General features: G+C 46.2%; 4 protein-coding genes across 4 annotated transcripts; 3 read left to right on the forward strand and 1 right to left on the reverse strand.

Moving 5' to 3' along the window:
- Positions 1–500: 500 nt before the first annotated feature.
- On the forward strand, positions 501–1,921 carry LOC9657660. The gene is made up of 2 exons (XM_002980954.2): positions 501–1,501; positions 1,561–1,921. The coding sequence occupies exons 1-2, from the start codon at positions 1,167–1,169 to the stop codon at positions 1,670–1,672; spliced, it is 447 nt and encodes a 148-aa protein (XP_002981000.1). The 5' UTR covers positions 501–1,166; the 3' UTR covers positions 1,673–1,921.
- Positions 1,922–3,300: 1,379 nt separating this feature from the next.
- LOC9657661 lies at positions 3,301–3,823 on the forward strand. Its single transcript, XM_024686217.1, has one exon. The coding sequence runs from the start codon at positions 3,361–3,363 to the stop codon at positions 3,733–3,735; it is 375 nt and encodes a 124-aa protein (XP_024541985.1). The 5' UTR covers positions 3,301–3,360; the 3' UTR covers positions 3,736–3,823.
- Positions 3,824–16,517: 12,694 nt separating this feature from the next.
- LOC112350286 lies at positions 16,518–17,010 on the forward strand. Its single transcript, XM_024686221.1, has one exon. It carries the CDS (start codon positions 16,542–16,544, stop codon positions 16,914–16,916), a length of 375 nt encoding a protein of 124 aa, XP_024541989.1. The 5' UTR covers positions 16,518–16,541; the 3' UTR covers positions 16,917–17,010.
- A 1,993-nt stretch (positions 17,011–19,003) lies between these two features.
- On the reverse strand, positions 19,004–19,830 carry LOC112350274. The gene is made up of 2 exons (XM_024686179.1): positions 19,643–19,830; positions 19,004–19,586 (listed from the first exon to the last, which is right to left on the reverse strand). The coding sequence occupies exons 1-2, from the start codon at positions 19,696–19,698 to the stop codon at positions 19,304–19,306; spliced, it is 339 nt and encodes a 112-aa protein (XP_024541947.1). The 5' UTR covers positions 19,699–19,830; the 3' UTR covers positions 19,004–19,303.
- Between the last annotated feature and the right edge of the window lie 492 nt (positions 19,831–20,322).

Consider the following 20,322-nt stretch of genomic DNA (forward strand, 5'->3'; position numbering starts at 1 on the left):
AATTAAATATGACTTGGCCATCTATCTTTGCATCTGAGCCTTAAGCTAAGAATCTTTGATTCAATCCTAACTAAACTAAATCTTAGCCGGACATTGCTAAATTTATAGTATGCCATAATATCTTTTCATTTATAGAAATTATTTAACACCCCCTTTTTCTTAATTTAAAGAAGCAAGACAATAGTTTTGTAATTCAGCTGTTTAGCAAGTGGCTAACCATCTGCAAAAATATGGAAGTTGGAAGGTGCACAACCAGATATATTCACATAGCCAATTAAAAAGGAAAGGAAAGGGGTAGAGTAGAAGAGTCCTTTTATCAAATATGATCACTTATTGCAAAATTTTGATTAATTTCTTTTGTGATTTAATTAAATATAATATGTTCAATTAATAAACGTTTGAGATAATTTTATTTAAAAAACTAACCTTTTAATGCAAATTAAAACCATTAGAATATTTTAAATTATATTAAAATCCTATTTAATAATAATCAACTCTTTTGAAGGAAGAGATGAGTGACAGGCTTAAGCTGGTGGAAGAAGATTCTTACTGAAACTCAGAGCGAAGAACGCTTGGATCACATACACATTATGCCATTCTTACTCAAGGGCCATGGGGGCCGGATCGCTGTCACGATCCCCCGCAAAAGAATTCGCCACTCTTTGGAGTATAGCAGTGAGAGAACAGTTTGGAGTTTGTTCGCTACAAGGATTTGCTGCTGGAGCCTCCGGCCGAGATGACCATGAAGCTCTACCTCGAGTTCTTCCCAAATTTTAACACCGCCCAGCGATGGTACACCATGCCACAGATCCAAAATTCAGCGCCGACCTTTGTGGAAACCGTGGCCCAAGCTGATCTGGTCCTCCCACGCCCTGGAAGGCATTGTGGTGAGAGCTCTTCAGTTATGTGGAATCAACATCGTTCCAGTGGGTTCTCTCCATCTAAACATCTCCACCGGGAACGATCCAGACGATCCAAACTAGGTAATTCCATGGCTGGACAAACAGGAGTCTCGATCGGTTCTCTACATTATTAACCGGACTTGAGGGCGTACCGCGCGGTACCGCCGAATTTCTTCGGCACTAGCTCGAGCTGCTCCGGGCGTACCACCCATAGAAAAGCGATGTTCTTAGTAGATTCCAGAGCCAGCTGCTGGGACTGGAGCGATGGTTCCAAAACGCAGGTGGCATGAATACCGCGGGCTGCTAACCGACTGGGCACACCCTTGGGCACCGTGCCGTGCGGCATTGTGGATGGAATTCGATCTTGGAGAGCGTCAGTGTTGGCAATCCTGTGATGTCGATGCCGCGAATCCGTGCTTGACGAGGATCTTGGACGAGGAGTGGGGGATTTCGGTAAGATTGGGTAAACACCGAGCAAGGCCAATTTGGAGGCTGCGCTCATGTTTAAAAGGTGGGATGAGCTTGGAAAGAAAGCCAGCGATCTTGGAGAACTCATGGAAGAAGGAGGATCTTCTCGATCCGGCATCGATTAGTCAAAGGTACGCTAGTTCAAAGTGTAATCCAGTGACCTTCGTCAGCTTCCTGTGCTCTTGTGCAGCCATGGGGCTATAGAGATGTTCGCGTCGATGCAAGGGGATCACGGCGTGGATCCAATCGCGGAGCACTACGGCTGCGTGGTGCGGTGTGGGCATCTGCTGAGGCGCTCGTGATTGCCATGGAGCCCAGTGTCGAGCAGTGAACGAGCTTGCTCAATGCGTGCACACTCCACTTGGATCCAGCGCAAGTCACCTAAAGTGTGTCATAGGATAAGGGGGCGATGGCTGTAGCTTCATCAAAGCCGTGCCCGAATATCGCATGGAAGAGTTCGATCGTGTCGCCCGGCAGCCCGGGATCTGCTGGCGCAAGATCATAGTCAGCGTTCTTTTAATTAGAGCTCCAAGAGCTCCAAAGATCATCCACACAGGTAACCTTAGCAAGGCGGCAGCTTTGGATGGATCAGGTGAGCCTAAGGCATGGCTGAGTTCGTGGCGAGCATGACGACGTTCAAGAACAGGGTGAACTCGAGCTTCAAGCCCAGGACGAGGCCACCTCGAGCTCGATCACTCGAGAGCCATTCAGTAAATGGATTGCTCCGAGACGCTCGAGTGCGAACTTAAGGAGCTCGAGAGGCGATCTCGAGGACATGAGTAGCGAGGTCCTAGGTAGAGTGAGGTGCCTGGGAGTGCCGATTCTCGGTCACCGAGGCGGCGTCTCGAGCTCGAGAGAACAAGTTGAGGAACTGGAGATCCATACGAGGGAGGAACTCTAACTCAGCGACGACCTTGTAGCAATTTGGCACTCAAGAGGAGGAGAAAGCAATTTGGTGCTGCATCGACCTGACAACTATCACATATGGCATGAGAGATTCTTCGCCAGACAATGTTTGCGCTATAAACTGGTCCTCTCCAGACGTTTGAGAGCGTACATCTGCCTGTTTTGTGATTGCCTCACAAACACCTCACAAATCAATCGGCACGGAAAACCAAGCCCAGCGGCTTTGAAAATCCTAGGAACTGATGCTAGGAGTGCGGCTGGAGCGGACAACTCTTTGGTTACGTCAGTAGCTACAAAAGGCTGCCAAGAAAACCATCGTGAAAAAATTAAAATGGTGCAGCTGGAATAGCCTAGACAAACAAAAGCACTCTAGACTAGCATCACCAAATGGTGTTGTAGTTATCTGTCTGAACAAGTCCACCTAACTAGACCTAGCCATCAACTGCAGCAGTGACCATTTCTCACTTTACACGTGAGTCATACGTCGAAGCATCTTGCAAAAATCTTGCTTTCGACATCCGGATCTGGAAAATGGGAAGCAGATATTTGCAAGATGCATCGATAGTTTGTATATGGAACCGGTGCTGCCTTCTATTCAGCTTTGGTTTGACATGGTGCCATGATTTGTCCTTAAATGAAGGTGATTTTCCTGAAGGAGCTGTGAGCTAGAGTGATTTTCATATTGTGACAGCAATGCTCTAACGCACACCAAGAAGATCACTCTAGCTCACAATGACTCCTTCAAGAAAATCACCTTCATCGCACGGACAAATCATGGCATCATGTCAAGCTGGATCGAAGGTATCACTTGTTTAATATGCAAACTATCATGCAGCTTGTGTTTGTAGCCGATAAAGACTGCTGCGTCGCTACTATTTTTCTACATGAACTCATGTATATGTCATAGGATGGTGATTTTTGTCTTCTGTCCAGCTGGTTGAATTATTGCTATTTGGTTCTTGTTTCGCTTTCAGTCCGGAAATCAGCAAGAGAAACGTGGGATCCGGCATATCTCAATTGTTCGAATCTTTGCGAGTATATAACCAAGTGCGCTTGCCTCTCCAAAAGCATCCTCTGTTTCGCTATGGCTCAGTCTATCAAGTTTGCTCCTCTCATTGCGCTGCTCCTTTGCATTGCTGTCACTGCTGAAGTGCTTGATCTTCCAGGCGAGTTTTTCTTTGTCGATGGAGCAGCCAGCCGACCGTCTGGATGCAGGCCCAACTCGCAGTGCTGCCCAAACAGCAAATTCTGTCCCAAGGGCAAATACTGCACCGTTTGCACGAAGAGCTATCCGCCTTCGTGCTTTTGCACGAAGGCCCCTCCAAACTGCGGAGTAGGCAGTAGCTGCTGCAGTGACGGGGACTGCCCAAAGGGAAGAGAATGCAGCGTATGCACTAGATCGATCCCACCTATTTGTCGCTGTGGCGCTAAGCGTAAGCTCGTTCTTGTTTCCGAATGAAGCACGCTATCAAGTGTGTGATGGTCAACCCTGTTGACTGTGTAATAAAAGATCTTCCATAATGATAATGTGTGGCTATGTTTATAGATGTCAATGGAGCAGGTTATAGATTTTGAGCTTCGGATAGATTGCTTTCTGCTAGTTTTCTCTCTGTCGACCTTTGGAAGGGATGGAACAAAGGGTTGAGCTCTTAAAGTTAACACAGTCAATCATTGTCAATAAATGGCTTGAAAGTTGGACTACTATTCTAGGAAACACTCTTCAAAATGCTTCCAAGACTTCCCATTTCCAAGGCTTCCCATTGGTTGGATACCAGATCATTCCATGGGTTGATCCATGTTTCTTTTCAATTGCACTTTGTTTGCTCATATCTTATATCTTACTTGTATATGGATGCTCTCAACAAACAATCTGAATGGTTTAAATCTATACATATAAAGCGATAGTGGGGAGGTTCGCCGGCCGTTGGATCCCAGGCCCAGGCCAAGGTCAGTAGCCATGGTTGCGAGAAATTTTTCTGGTGTTTGCTCTCGGCCAATAGGAGGTGGCCAAGCTGTGTGGGGTGGGAGAAGAAGGCACAGCGACATGTGTCACATGCAAGTGTCTTTCCTATCATCATCCAAACTTTTTTTGTTGAGATCTTTTAAATTTTCCTGCAGAAATCGCCCCGTCGCTCCTGATGTGGAGCGCTGTGGCTTTAGGGAAAGGGCAAGAGAGCGATGCACTCGAGTAAATGGCCAGTGAAGCTGTGGCTCCCGGATCTCCCAGACAGAGATCTTCCACTCAGAGATCTCCTGCTCAATCGCCACAGCAATCCCCGCAGAAATAGGCACCAGCAGCAGATCCAGAGCTACAGTCTCGCCACCGTCACTCCCGGCATGAAGGATCTCCACCCCTGCTTTAGGGAAAGGGCATAGCTCTAGAGGAGAGCGAGTAAATGGCCAGTGAAGCTGTGGCTCCCAGTCCCCGCGCTTGGCCCTCCCGAGCCCCCAGTGGCAGCAGCTGCGCCTCCACCAGCAACAACAGAGGTGTTGAGAAGAATGCCATGGAGGACGTTTTCTCTGGACGAGGGGGGTGGTGCGATGACACTTGGTGGTTTTCAGCCTCCAAAAGACATGGTTTTTACGTTGTCTGATAGGTATTCTTTCATTCTTTCTGACTTTGTTAGAGTTGAGATGCATTAGTTTTCCTATCATCCCAGTTTTTTTCTTCTGGTTGCGGCCAGGCATGGTTGGCGGGAAATTTTTCTAATGTTAGCCTAGGAGACCACCACAGCTCCGGTGCTCATTGGCTCTGAGCGAGGCAAGACAGGCATCGAACATATGTCACCAGTGGTGTCCTGCCCCTGTGCCCGGTCTTTTTAGCTCGCCCTAGATGCCCTGCTGCAATCGAGTTAACGCTTGCTTGCCGGATCAGTGGCAATCGCAGCAATTGCACTTCTTCTTGCTGAGATCTATGTTCAGCATCAGGCCAGCGGCTACTAATTTGGCCCCCAACCACAACAATCTAAATTTTTTTGTGTTTTTGGGTTTGTGGATGCCAAGCAGTAGAGCTGGAGCCAGAGCTAGCCTTCAACGCAACCAGAACCATTAGAAAGTTTGCAGTCCTTATTCTTCTGCAAGAGAGAACAAGCCCAAGGTGAGTTCTCGAACTTGCAAACCCCACCCACCTCTCATGGCTCAAGTGTCATTGTATTCTAAAAAGCATAGGAGGCTTTTTGAGTGCTCACCACACCTTGGCCTATGTCTAGGTTTTGTTGCTTACTAAATTAGTGTTAATCAAACAGCAAACATAGGTAAACTCAGCAAACCTCTTGAAATGGCATGAAATTTGCCAGCCACCCAGCATTTGTTGGGTAATTGTTAGTAAGTATATATAGCTGGACTGGCTAAAAAAGAATAGTCATTTAGACAACAATTAATGCAATCATACTTCAAACACCTAGATATCATTCTTAGCTCATGGTCCCACATTTTTCATGTTGACTTGGCAAGCATGCAAAGAGTTGAGATGGCACGCATGCAAATATATCTGTATAGAGTAGCTATCTAGCTCTCTAGTGAAATCCCAATGAATTAATTATAACTTTGTATACAGCTCTCAAATATTCAAACCAACCATATAACCATAATTTTGAACCAAAATAAAAGACTTTAAGAGCTATTATATGTGAGACACAAAATCCCTAAGCCCCAAAGTGGAGCTGGAACGGTGCCATGTGGTGGTGGCCAAAGTCAAAACCAAACGAGCGTAACACATTTGGACTAAAAGCTCCAACTTGAAAAGGTCGAAAGTGGGAGTGGAACTCCCAACGAAGTGCTCAAGGAATGAGCACAAAGCGAGCAATAAACAAGGCTCCAAAAAGGGACCCAAAAGGACCAACATATGATACGTGGAAGTGTCCAAGATAGACCCGAGATGGACCCGAGTTGGAGTCCAAAGTGGAGTCTGAAGTGGAGTCCGAGAAGGACCCAAGATGGATCCGAGATTGAGTCCGAGACGGACCCGAGATGGAGTCCGAGATGGACCCGAGATGGAGTCCGAGATGGACCCGAGATGGAGTCCGAGATGGAGTCTGAGATGGAGTTCGAGATGGACCCGAGATGGAGTCCGAGATGGAGTCCGAGATGGACTCGAGATCTAGTCCGAGATGGACCTGAGATGGAGTCCGAGATGGACCCAAGATGGAGTCCGAGATGGAGTCCGAGATGGACCCGAGATGGAGTCCGAAGTCGAGACCGAGACCGGGACCAAGACCAGGACTGAGACCGGGACCGAGACCGAGACCAAGATCGGGACCGAGCCCGAGCCCGAGTCCGAGTCCGAGTCCGAGTCCAAGTCCGAGTCCGAGTCCGAGTCTGAGTTCGAGTCTGAGAGGGTGAAAGCCCAAAGCGTTCGTCTCCCAAACCCTGGGGGGTTTGGTGAGCTCCAAAAGTATAGTTGGGGGTTGGAGCCCAGTGGAGCCAGTTGGGCCAGGAAAGGCCAGTTTGGCCCAGGAAAGGCCAGTTTGGCCCAGGAAGGCCAGACCCAGTGTTGGGTGATGAGCTGACCACTGGGAAGTCCAAGACTAGAGTGAACACGGACCGACAAGCGGGGTAACTTGGTGAAGTGTTCAAGAGCCGGCTCTAGTTCCCCCGAGAGATCAATTGGCCGATGCTCCCAATCCAAGTGTGGGTGGCACTACCTACTTGGATACCAGGCATGGCTCAACGGAACCTCGCTCTAAGCCCATGGCTAGAGCACCCAGAGGCGGAAGGCGGGGAGAGTACCCAGGTGGCTCGCGTAAGGCCATGGTGTTCCGAAATGTTGTCCCAAAGGCCCAAACTGTGGAAAGGAAGAGGAGTAGTCCTCTGGGGTACTGACCAAGGACACAGTCGTGTGGTGAGGAAGTCCCAGAGGACCGTGGGACTTAGTGGTTAGGCATGTGGGCCTCGATCCAGTGGCAGTTTTGGCAAACACGGCCAAGGGCAGAAAGGGACTTAGTGGGGACTGACAGAGGGATATTGGGGAAGGCTATTCCCCTTGTCGGTGGGCATCCTAAGGATGCTAAGGAGTGGATCTGAGATGACCACTCATGGATGGTTTGCCTAGTCTTGGAGAGCCAAAACTGTGATGCAAGTGGTATTGGACTACCAGTGTGGCAAAGGTGATTGGGTATGGCCTTAGCGTAACAGGCTGCCATGTCGGTGGTACCTTTGAGTGTCAGTCATGGGATCGGACACGTGGAGCACTTGGACCAAGTGCAAATGTTGAGTGGCATGGATGCCATTCTTGGGGCTAGCAAGTCCCAAGTCCTGAATTGGACTTATGGAGGTTGTGAATGAGACTCCTCCAAGTGGTCGGTGGTGTGGCTAAGTGATTAAAGTAGAATGGAAAAATTAGTCGCTTACAACTTGGTATCGGAGCTGTTCCTTAGTCCGACTTTTATTGGTGCTCAAGTATATCACCACTGGTGTTTGCATCGGAAGGTCCGAAGAGTGGGCCTATCCTTGAGGAGTAGCAGGTCGAGAAGACATGGCTCTCCATTATAGTTCATGTGTGAACTCGTAGGTGAGGTGGTGGATAGAAAAGGGCCAATAATAGAACGACTTTGGGATCTTGGGAACAATATAAGGGTTTCCTCAGAGAGCTAAGGATGTGATCCAGATGAGTGTTTGACGCAGCAAATGAGCTAATGTAGTTGTGGTAAACAACTATAGTTGGGATCACGGGAAAGATGCAGACTCCAAAACAATAAAGGAGTCACAAGATTACCTTAATATGGTTGAGGCTGGTACTCATAAATTTGAGACCGGAATTGTTGACCGTGGGAGGTCAAATACGGAAGAGGACACAAGTCCTTGAAATGGTAGCCAGGGCTAGCTCTAATAAATGCTGGAACAACCCAAGGAGTTGGGGGTGTACTCAGAGGATGAGTTGGTATTCTCATCATATGGACAAGTGGTCCTAAGGGGCAAAAGGTTGCCCCAAGAGAACAAATCAAGTGTCGGAGTAACACTTGCAAAGATGGTCCTTGTGAGCAGGACTTGAATACAAGAAGTTGTATTCTAACGAGTTGGCACCTTGAAGACTAAGACCTCGTAGGTCGTTAGATTAGCAAAGTCTAAAATGCTGGATGACTTAAGTGGAGTCAGGGAATGGCCCTAAGGGATTGGTTGAAACATTTGGATTGAGGTGTATGGTGCCCCATGAGGTATGGGGAGGATCATAAGATCCAAGGATGAGAATAATAGGTATCTCATTGATGGCAGAATGTGCCATGCTAAAGTCGTGGGAAAGATGTTCCCAAAAGAAAGCAACTTTGGCCCAGAGTTGGGTGCAAACACTATGGTGCAATGCTAATGGATAATTAGCATAAGAGACAACCATATTAGTCTTGGCAAAAAGACCTAGACACAAGTAAAAAGTGTCATAAAGGTAAGCTCGTGGAACCGATGGTGTGGAAACACCGAAGGTGCCAAGGCGTGCTGCCTTGAGGTTAAGTTGGCGGGTTCATGAGAACCCCGTCCAAAGGAATCCCAATGGAAATGGGAATGGCATAGCCTAAGCTAGAAGGCATGCGGTTAAAGTGTGGTGACTCAGATAATGATGGAGGTGTGGAAGCACCAGCAATAAGTTGTAGGACTTGACAACTATGAGGAAACTAAACAAAACGTGCAAAATAATTCGTTAAACTGGTAGAAGGTAACTACCTAAGACTTTTATTGGGATACAGGAGTTAGATATACCCTTATAAGGGATAAATTGCTTATGTTGTGACATAGTAAGTCAATGTCGAAAAGAAAATGCTCATTGTGAGAGAGGCCATCATTGGGACACCCAAACACTCTAGAACACCAGAAAGGGGCATTTGGTGTCATGAGGGCAATGGATAATGCCCAAGGGACAAAGTCCCTAGCGAATGAAGGATAGGAGGTGCTATCCAAATGTCCAAGGTTGTGGAGATGGGAGGAGTTCGTCTACCCAAATTAGACAAAGCCAAAAACAGGATTTTGGCAAGGTTAGTGATGGGCATATAAAGGTCCATAAGTAGCAACAGTGATCCCAATGTGTGGGATTACAAGGTGAGCAAACCCGGATTGAAAAACCACTCCCTAGGCTATCGGGTAGGTTCATCCTTATGAATACTTGCCAAAGCATGGTAGAAAGTGCAAAGTTATCTTCCTAGTCTGGAGGAGAATAACCGAAGGAAATGTATGAGGCCAAAAGGCAAATAGTATAGAGATAGAACCGAACCATAGGAATTGACAAGCATGACCAAGGGTGGTTATGCAAGTTGGGAGTGGAGAATCAAATGGGTGCTCAAGCATGTTGTTACTAGCGACTGGGATGCCATGGAGAGTCTAAAGCATGGGATTGTCCATGTTAAACTATATGGTAATTGGAAAGCTTGCGAAAGGAGAGGTCTTAGCAAGCTAAGGAACAGAGTTCCTTGAACGTTCCCCTAGGTAGATAAGTACCTAGTCAGCCAAGTATAAATGGTTCATAGAATGCGCGAAATCAGAGTGGCACAACAGAAGCGTGGTCTTGAAGCTTGCCATGAGGCGAGGCTATCAAGGTTGGGGAAGTAGTTCCCAAGTGTTCAAAGAGAAGGCTTTGAACGAAAGTCAATGGTTAAGGACTTTCACGCTTATGCATGAACCATGTTACGGTGGCCGAATGACTTGCTAAGTGAGATTGGCAAGTTGGGGGGAATGAATACCCTAGTTGAAGGAGCCAACTTCAAAGGGGTGGCCCAGGGGGCCAAGCATGGAGGAGTCCATACATGATCACAGACATGTCAAGTGAGAGGACTTGGCAGTGCGGAGGAACTAGGTTCCTAAGCTGTGATTTGTAGCGCGCTTTAAATAAAAGTTGGTGCACCAGCGTGGGGAGTCACGCCAGGCATCCTGGGTGATGCCATCCGTAGATGCATATACGGAGGTTGGGTTCAAGTCCCGACCCTCTAGTGCTTGGGTTCGAGTCCCAACTCACTAGGGCATGGTGATGGTTTGGAATATGAGGACACTCATATTTCGGTGGTCATAGACTCTCAGTGGGGAGACTGGTTTGGGCACACTGCTAAGCGAGGGATGCCTCGGAGTCGTGATGCACGGTTAGATTGCTTAGTGTGAAAGCTCGACATATCTAACTTGAACATTTTGGTGCAAGTGGCACCAAGGACGTGGTGAGTGAGATGGGGACACCTAATCTCAGTTGCTATGAACCCTTGGCCGTAAGGGCTGGCTTGGGTGCACCGCTAAGTATGGGGGATGCCCTCGGGGTTATGGTCAACAATTTGAAGGTCTAGAAGACCAAATACCTCTTGGCAACTCTGTTAAGGTGCTAAGGTGAGATCACTAGGTTCTAGGTGATCTTATTGCCAAATAAAGACAAGGTCCTTGGTTGGCTAAAGAATGAAGTTCCTGGTTCAAAATGTTGAATTGAACTGTTTAAGATGGTGTGGCTTGGTCATGATGATCAAGTGGGAAGAGCACCTAAGGGAAATAAACTATGTCCATGCGATGGCATAGTGAGTCCGAGGAAAGTAGTCTCTATAAGAGACCCATGGGAGGGTCACGAAGTTGGGCCGTGGATAAAACCCATAGCAGAAGATGCTAAAGAGACGTACTAGGGGTGAACATCCTTCGGACTTAGCAAAGAAGAGTCTTTACTATAGAACCGAAGGGATACATCAAAAATGGAGGTAGCAATCCTATGTTGCTGGGTGCAACAATCAAGGATAGGAGCAAAGGACTAATGGCCAAGTTTGGGCCATGGAATTTAATGGAAGGGATCCAAATAGCAAAGTTAGCCAAGGAACACTAATGTGTTTGATGCTAACGGCTTGTGGAAAGGAAGTGGACTTCCAAGGATGGATTCTTAAGTGTTCCAATTTGGCGAAGTAAAAGCTCCAAGTGAGGGAGCGGCAAAGCAGCCAAAAGATAGGGCCGTGGACAGCCCTAGCACAAATTATGATAACCGAAACTTAGTGCCAAAGGTGGCACGAAATCGAAGAGAGGATGATGTTGCCCTCGAGTAGAGGACTTCCTAGGATGGGGAAGTGGAGTTGCACAATATGTGCAATGCAAGGTGTCAAAGACACCCAGGAAATTAACTTCAAGAAGTCAGAATTAAAAGTTCTAAAGTGCAAGGGTTATATCGGTGGAAATTGAGACTACTCGAGAATGAGTAGTGGGATTGAGTTAAAGAAGGTGTCTTTAACATGTTTTGCAAAAACTCAACCAATAAAAGGAGAAGACCACCACAAGTGGTCGAATGAGCCTCTAAGTTGGAGAGGCTATGCTCCTTAGGGGATGGACAAGGAATGGTGAGCCTTTGGTGTCAAACCATAGACAAATATTGGCTGGGTACCAAGGATGGAAATGGTAACACGTGCGGGTGTTACTTTATGAAAGGGTTTACTGTTCAATGAGGACATCGAACTTCGTCTATAGGTGGTGGAGTTGTGAGACACAAAATCCCTAGGCCCCAAAGTGGAGCTGGAACGGTGCCATGTGGTGGTGGCCGAAGTCAAAACCAAACGAGCGTAACACATTTGGACTAAAAGCTCCGACTTGAAAAGGTCGAGAGTGGGAGTGGAACTCCCAACGAAGTGCTCAAGGAATGAGCACAAAGCGAGCAATAAACAAGGCTCCAAAAAGGGACCCAAAAGGACCAACACATGACACGTGGAAGTGTCCAAGATAGACCCAAGATGGACCCGAGTTGGAGTTCAAAGTGGAGTCCGAAGTGGAGTCCAAGAAGGACCCCGAGGTGGAGTCCGAGGTGGACCCAACATGGATCCGAGATTGAATCCGAGACGGACCCGAGATGGAGTCTGAGATGGACCCGAGATGGAGTCCGAGATGGAGTCTGAGATGGAGTCCGAAATGGACTCGAGATGGAGTCCGAGATGGAGTCCGAGATGGACTCGAGATCTAGTCTGAGATGGAGTCCGAGATGGACCCGAGATGGAGTCCGAGATGGACCCAAGATGGAGTCCGAGATGGACCCGAGATGGAGTCCAAAGTCGAGACCGAGACCGGGACCAAGACCGGGACCGGGACCGGGACTGAGACCGAGACCAAGATTGGGACCGAGCCTGAGCCCGAGCCCGAGTCCGAGTCCGAGTCCGAGTCCAAGTCCGAGTCCGAGTCTGAGTTCGAGTCTGAGAGGGTGAAAGCCCAAAACGTTCGTCTCCCAGACCCTGGGGGGTTTGGTGAGCTCCAAAAGTATAGTTGGGGGTTGGAGCCCAGTGGAGCCAGTTGGGCCAGGAAAGGCCAGTTGGGCCAAGAAAGGCCAGTTTGGCCCAGGAAGGCCAAACCCAGTGTTGGGTGATAAGCTGACCACTGGGAAGTCCAAGACTAGAGTGAACACGGACCAACAAGCGGGGTAACTTGGTGAAGTGTTCAAGAGCCGGCTTTAGTTCCCCCGGGAGATCGACTGGCCGATGCTCCCAGTCCAAGTGTGGGTGGCACTACCTACTTGGATACCAGGCGTGGCTCAACGGAACCTCGCTCTAAGCCCATGGCTAGAGCACCCAGAGGCAGAAGGCGGGGAGAGTACCCAGGTGGCTCGCATAAGGCCACGGTGTTCCGAAATGTTGTCCCAAAGGCCCAGACTGTGGAAAGGAAGAGGAATAGTCCTCTGGGGTACTGACCAAAGACACAGTCGTGTGGTGAGGAAGTCCTAGAGGACCGTGGGACTTAGTGGTCAGGCCTGTGGGCCTCGATCCAGTGGCAGTTTTGGCAAACACGGCCAAGGGCAGAAAGGGACTTAGTGGGGACTGACAGAGGGATATTGGGGAAGGCTATTCCCCTTGTCGGTGGGCATCCTAAGGATGCTAAGGAGTGGATCTGAGATGACCACTCATGGATGGTTTGCCTAGTCTTGGAGAGCCAAGACTGTGATGCAAGTGGTATTGGAGTACCAGTATGGCAAAGGTGATTGGGCATGGCCTTAGCGTAACAGGCTGCCATGTCGGTGGTACCTTTGAGTGTCGGTCATGGGATCGGACATGTGGAGCACTTGGACCAAGTGCAAATGTTGAGTGGCATGGATGCCATTCTCGGGGCTAGCAAGTCCCAAGTCCTGAATTGGACTTATGGAGGTTGTGAATGAGGCTCCTCCAAGTGGTCGGTGGTATGGGTAAGTGACTAAAGTAGAATGGAAAAATTAGTCGCGTACATTATAGTCAGTAAAGTACCATTATAACAAACAATACATCATGTCTCTAAATCTATTTATTAATGATCCTCTATCACTAACTCAAACTTAAGACTATTACTATTGCACTTTCCCCTTAGTCAATATTTGAGACTTGTGTTAACTTAGACTCATAACCATTATCCTCATCCAACATTGCACATGGGCAGTTAGATTCACTCCATTTGTTCCTCTTTATCCCCTCCTTGAAAGAAAAAGAAGTTCTGAAACATTAATTTTGTTTGGACTTGTTATGCTCATCCTCACTCTACTATTTATGTTCAACCTCACTCCACTATTGCATCTGTTCAACTTTATTATGTTTGTTTGGACTCACTATGATCGTCTTCACTCCACAATCCATGTCGTTCATTTTTGCTTCATTACCATATTCACTCATCCTCACTCCATCGTTAGGGTTGACTGTCCTCTCTACCCCCTCTTCTGAAGAAAAAAAAATTTGAAGTGTCAGGGCAGAAATTGCAAAATAAAAAAAAGTGGATAAAAAAGCATTAGAAGAGGAATTTATAGCAATTGGCAATGCAAAAATGGGAAAATTAAAAGAAGGACATGTGCTTAAAGCTTGGAAAATAAAAGATTTCCTATCATAAAATATAATCACCATAATATAAGCAAAAAATTCACCCCACTCAACCTTTTCAACACAAAATTCAACACTTAAGACAGGAAAATTAATAACAATATTCACACTCTTAAGGGAATACATAAACTCTTTAGTAGTAACAATAAAACAAAAACTCTTAACAACACTCATAAATAGGGATATGCATTCAATTTGAAACTCTAACTAAAGTGATTCAACCCTTAGAATAAAAAAATACTAAACACCAGAACTAATCAAAGACTCTACCAATAAAAAAAAAGCAAGATTTTCAACTTTATGCATACACTCAATATTTAGATTAGTATGAGGATGACAAAAAACACTCAATGCAACAGTAGATTAAAAATGAGAATTATCAAAGTCATAAATGATTGACATGCCAAGAGAAGAAAACACTGAAGAAATATTACAAACATGAGAATGTAAATTAAATGGCAGATTTAAAAATTGACACTTACTCTATGAAATCTTCAATTCATTTCCAAAATTATCTCCATAATAATTAAATTCTTCATCACAATCCAAAATCCTTGTAAACATCATTTTCTCATAAACTCAATCTTCAAACAACTCAACTACATCATCCATAACTTGCTAATTGATGTCACAATCATGCTCTACAATAAAAGATGGCAAAACACCAAGAACATGACAAATGACCTTCGTCAGCTTCCTGTGCTCTTGTGCAGCAATGGGACTATAGAGATGTTTGCGTCGATGCAAGGGGATCACAGCATGGATCCAATCCCAGAGCACTATGGCTGGGTGGTGTGGTGTGGGCATCTGCTGAGGCGCTCGTGATTGCCATGGAGCCCAGTGTCGAGCAGTGGACGAGCTTGCTCAATGCGTGCACACTCCACTTGGATCCAGCGCAAGTCACCTAAAGTGTGTCATAGGATAAGGGGGCGATGGCTGTAGCTTCATCAAAGCCGTGCCCGAATATCGCATGGAAGAGTTCGATCGTGTCGCCCGGCAGCCCGGGATCTGCTGGCGCAAGATCATAGTCAGCGTTCTTTTAATTAGAGCTCCAAGAGCTCCAAAGATCATCCACACAGGTAACCTTAGCAAGGCGGCAGCTTTGGATGGATCAGGTGATCCTAAGGCATGGCTGAGTTCGTGGCGAGCATGACGACGTTCAAGAAGAGGGTGAACTCGAGCTTCAAGCCCAGGACGAGGCCACCTCGAGCTCGATCACTCGAGAGCCATTCAGTAAATGGATTGCTCCGAGACGCTCGAGTGCGAACTTAAGGAGCTCGAGAGGCGATCTCGAGGACATGAGTAGCGAGGTCCTAGGTAGAGTGAGGTGCCTGGGAGTGCCGATTCTCGGTCACCGAGGCGGCGTCTCGAGCTTGAGAGAACAAGTTGAGGAACTGGAGATCCATACGAGGGAGGAACTCTAACTCAGCGACGACCTTGTAGCAATTTGGCACTCAAGAGGAGGAGAAAGCAATTTGGTGCTGCATCGACCTGACAACTATCACATATGGCATGAGAGATTCTTCGCCAGACAATGTTTGCGCTATAAACTGGTCCTCTCCAGACGTTTGAGAGCGTACATCTGCCTGTTTTGTGATTGCCTCACAAACACCTCACAAATCAATCGGCACGGAAAACCAAGCCCAGCGGCTTTGAAAATCCTAGGAACTGATGCTAGGAGTGCGGCTGGAGCGGACAACTCTTTGGTTACGTCAGTAGCTACAAAAGGCTGCCAAGAAAACCATCGTGAAAAAATTAAAATGGTGCAGCTGGAATAGCCTAGACAAACAAAAGCACTCTAGACTAGCATCACCAAATGGTGTTGTAGTTATCTGTCTGAACAAGTCCACCTAACTAGACCTAGCCATCAACTGCAGCAGTGACCATTTCTCACTTTACACGTGAGTCATACGTCGAAGCATTTTGCAAAAATCTGCTTTCGAGATCCGGATCTGGAAAATGGGAAGCAGATATTTGCAAGATGCATCGATAGTTTGTATATGGAACCGGTGCTGCCTTCTATTCAGCTTTGGTTTGACATGGTGCCATGATTTGTCCTTAAATGATTTTCCTGAAGGAGCTGTGAGCTAGAGTAATTTTCATATTGTGACAACAATGCTCTAATGCACACCAAGAAGATCACTCTAGCTCACAATGACTCCAAGAAAATCACCTTCATCGCACGGACAAATCATGACATCATGTCAAGCTGGATTGAAGGTATCACTTGTTTAATATGCAAACTATCATGCAGCTTGTGTTTGTAGCTGATAAAGACTGCTGCGTCGCTACTATTTATCTACATGGACTAATGTATATGTCATAGGATGCTGATTTTGTCTTCGTACATGCTGCCCAGCTGGTTGATTTCTTGCTATTTGATTCTTGTTTCGCTTTCGTTGGAGCAGTCCGGAAATCAGCAAGAGAAACGTGGGATCCGGCATATCTCAATTGTTCGAATCTTTGCGAGTATATAACCAAGTGCGCTTGCCTCTCCAAAAGCATCCTCTGTTTCGCTATGGCTCAGTCTATCAAGTTTGCTCCTCTCATTGCGCTGCTCCTTTGCATTGCTGTCACTGCTGAAGTGCTTGATCTTCCAGGCGATTTTTTCTTTGTCGATGGAGCAGCCAGCCGACCGTCTGAATGCAGGCCCAACTCGCAGTGCTGCCCAAACAGCAAATTCTGTCCCAAGGGCAAATACTGCACCGTTTGCACGAGGAGCAATCCGCCTTCGTGCTTTTGCACGAAGGCCCCTCCAAACTGCGGAGTAGGCAGTAGCTGCTGCAGTGACGGGGACTGCCCAAAGGGAAAAGAATGCAGCGTATGCACTAAATCGTTCCCACCTATTTGTCGCTGTGGCCCTAAGCCTAAGCTCGTTCTTGTTTCCGAGTGAAGCAGGCTATCAAGTGTGTGATGGTCAACCCTGTTGACTGTGTAATAAAAGATCTTCCATAATGATAATGTGTGGCTATGTTTATAGTTGTCAATGGAGCAGGTTATAGATTTTGAGCTTCGGATAGATTGCTTTCTGCTAGTTTTCTATCTGTCTTCCTTCGGAAGGGATGGAACAAAGGGTTGAGCTCTTAAAGTTAACACAGTCAATCATTGTCAATAAATGGCTTGAAAGTTGGACTACTATTCTAGGAAACACTCTTCAAAATGCTTCCAAGACTTCCCATTTCCAAGGCTTCCCATTGGTTGGAGACCAGATCATTCCATCGGTTGATCCATGTTTCTTTTCAATCGCACTTTGTTTGCTCATATCTTATATCTTACTTGTATATGGATGCTCTCAACAAACAATCTCAATGGTTTAAATAAGTAGATATAGCTGGACTAGCTAAAAAAGAATAGTCATTTAGACAACCATTAATGCAATCATACTTCAAACACCTAGATATCATTCTTAGGTCATGGTCCCACACTTTTCATGCTGACTTGGCAGGCATGCAGAGAGTTGAGGTGGCACGCATGCAAATATATCCAAATATATGTAAAAGGTAGCTATCTAGCTCTCTAGTACACGTCATGTCTGCTCTTTTACACTGACCTGGCATGCATGCAGAGATGTTGAGTTGGCACACATGCATTCACCTCCTAAATCCCAATTACGCACCATGCATTCGTATATAAAGCTCTTTCTCTCTCTTGTTGTTCCCTTCTGAAGTTATTAGCCAGATTTTATAGGAAAATTTATTTCTTTAAAACTTTATAAACGTCCATTGTATATCTTAACTTTAATGGCTTTCAAAAAGTGTTTTACTCTTTATAGGAGGGTGACTTTTTATTGAACTTTTCCATAGAATGAAATAAAAAACTTTCATAATGAAAGGTAATGTTATAAGTTTTGAATCATAAAATCATAGAGATAAACAGTTAAATATAATGTAGTTAAAGTGTTTGCTATATATTGCTTGATTGTATTTTATATTTTGAAATTTAGTAGACTCTCAAAATGATAGGTAGATTTCAAACAAACCTTTCAAAAGAAAAAAAAAAAGATTACCTTTCAAAGTTGAGGCATAGTACATTGCATTATTAGAAATTTTATATGTAAACTAAATTCATGTTCAATAAAATAAAAGATCAATGAGATGCTCATAAAACTTTAAAAGTTAAGTTTTGATTAAAATTTATTAACTTTGAAATTATTAAGAACTACCTCTAGATTGATAAATAATTATAAAAGTAGTTGTGCATTAATTTCTTAAACCTACGGTGACATCCTCTGAAATGAAAATATAAGAGATGTATTTCTCAAAGCTGGATGTGTTATTTGATAATAGAATGTGGTTAATCCCTTAATTGAATAAATTAGTAAATATAACTACAGTAGAAGAATTTTCACTAGTTTCTCCAATGCTAGTAAGTATTATTCACTATGGAATCTTTTCGTACAACTGGTCTGTGAAGCAGTCTCCAAAGGCGTAGCTGCCACTGAGTTCTCGCAATTTAGCGCTGCTCGCAGGCCTCTCTAAACTCAAAATGAGGGAGATCACAACCCATGAGCAAGAACACTAAATGGCCTACCTGATGGATACTTGATGTAATCAGCATTGTCATGCCTACTTGGAGAGAAATTCAGTAGATCATAGTTCCCAGCGATCTCCTGACGCTTTGCATTGCTGTGAAGCTTCTCTGCGGCAAAAACAGGACACTTCTTGTTAGCAAAAGAGCGAGAAAACGAGGTGAGAACTCGAGATACCTGATCGTCTGATGTCAGGAGTGAGAGGACGAACTAAACGCTGGGCTGTAGCTTCGTTCTTCTCGGTGGTGCTGCTGTTGTCATCGTTGCTCATCATCTTGTCAGTGCCGTCGTTGTTCTCCTTGTTGTTGGAGCCACGGTTGTAAAAGTCATGCGTCCCGCTCAGCTCCTTTACTTTAGCCTCGCGTAAGTGCTTATCTGCATACACGTCTGTAAGTAACTGATAAGAGGGAGCCGACAAAACGGAGAACTTAACCGAAAAAATCTTTTTTCCACCTGGGATCTTGTTTAAACCTTCAGGGGTCGCGTTCTCGTCGTGTTGAACAGGATTGCTTCCCCTCAGCTGCTTAATCCTAGCAACAACATCTGCAGCATCACCAGAGTGAGTACCAAGCGAGAAACCCATGCGCCCCAAAGAAGAATCCATCCAGCTGTGTATGTATGCACAAAGAGGCTGGAGTTAACACAATGGGATTCAAATAATGTCCCTGCAGGCCAAACGCGTGAGTGATTCCTCTCAAAAGGCGAAGGACACAAGTAAAAAGAAGATAAAAACCGAAAAAAAACCCCCGCAGCTAACCGAGTACAATGGTGCTTGGTCCACCTGGTGGCTTCCTGATACGGTTGCTGACACTCTGCTGCGATGGCGGAGGCTTCTCCTCGGAGAAAATGTCACTCCCGATCATTTCTCTTCGCTTAGCGTCGCTGAGAGACTTCTCCACATGAGTTCCATAGCCACCTTTCTTGAAGATGTCGTTTCCAGTCATCTCTGCTGCCTTTTGGTTGTGTGTCCGCTGGCCTTGGGAAGAGTACTGCATCCCCCAACACCCCAACACAGGTAAAGAATAAACTGGCAAGCTTCATGGTTCTCGTTAGTTCTTCGCATTTTTTTAAGAGCTTCGAGAGCGGCATACCTCGGATGTTGGTGGTCCAAAGATATTGCTTCCGCACATTTCTTTTGCCTTGGCATTAGACATTGGACGTCGAGGTTGCTCCTCAAATGTCTCCTGGGTTCCACTGAGCTCGCGTTGCTTAGCCACCTCTGCGTGGCTGCTAGCTTTCTTTTGGAAGCTGTTGTCACCTTCTCCAAAAGAAATTTGGCTCCCTCCACTCGGCTGAGAAAGAACGAGAAGTTACGTCAAACTTTGGCTTACCAGAATGATCTAAATGATGCAGCTAATGCTTCACAAAAACTCCAAGGTCCTGTCAAATGGCAAGAGCGGCAACTCAGTCGTAAAAATGTAAGATATTCCAATGCTTTAGCTAGAACAAAAAAAAACTCACATGTTTCAGCGACTAATCGACGAAGTGATCCGAAATGCGCGAGAGAATGCTTTGTCTTGCGAGAGCTACAAACTGGAGTTTTCAAGCAAGAATGCGGCATCCCACCTGGAGAATCCGGATGGCCGAGCGCGAAACGGGCGGATCCGTGCAGCTCTGGTCATTAGCCGCCGCGAATCCCTTGCTATCGTTGGTCGCCGAAAAGCGCACGGGCGTGGCTCGGTCCGACGACGCGTCCGCGCCATCCGACCAGCTTAGGAGATCAGACTTGCCCTGGCTGCCGCGCTTCTCGATCGCAGACATCGCTCACCGG

The sequence above is a fragment of the Selaginella moellendorffii genome, unplaced genomic scaffold, assembly GCF_000143415.4.
Source record: "Selaginella moellendorffii unplaced genomic scaffold, v1.0 SELMOscaffold_47, whole genome shotgun sequence".
Classification (NCBI taxonomy): Eukaryota; Viridiplantae; Streptophyta; class Lycopodiopsida; order Selaginellales; family Selaginellaceae; genus Selaginella; species Selaginella moellendorffii.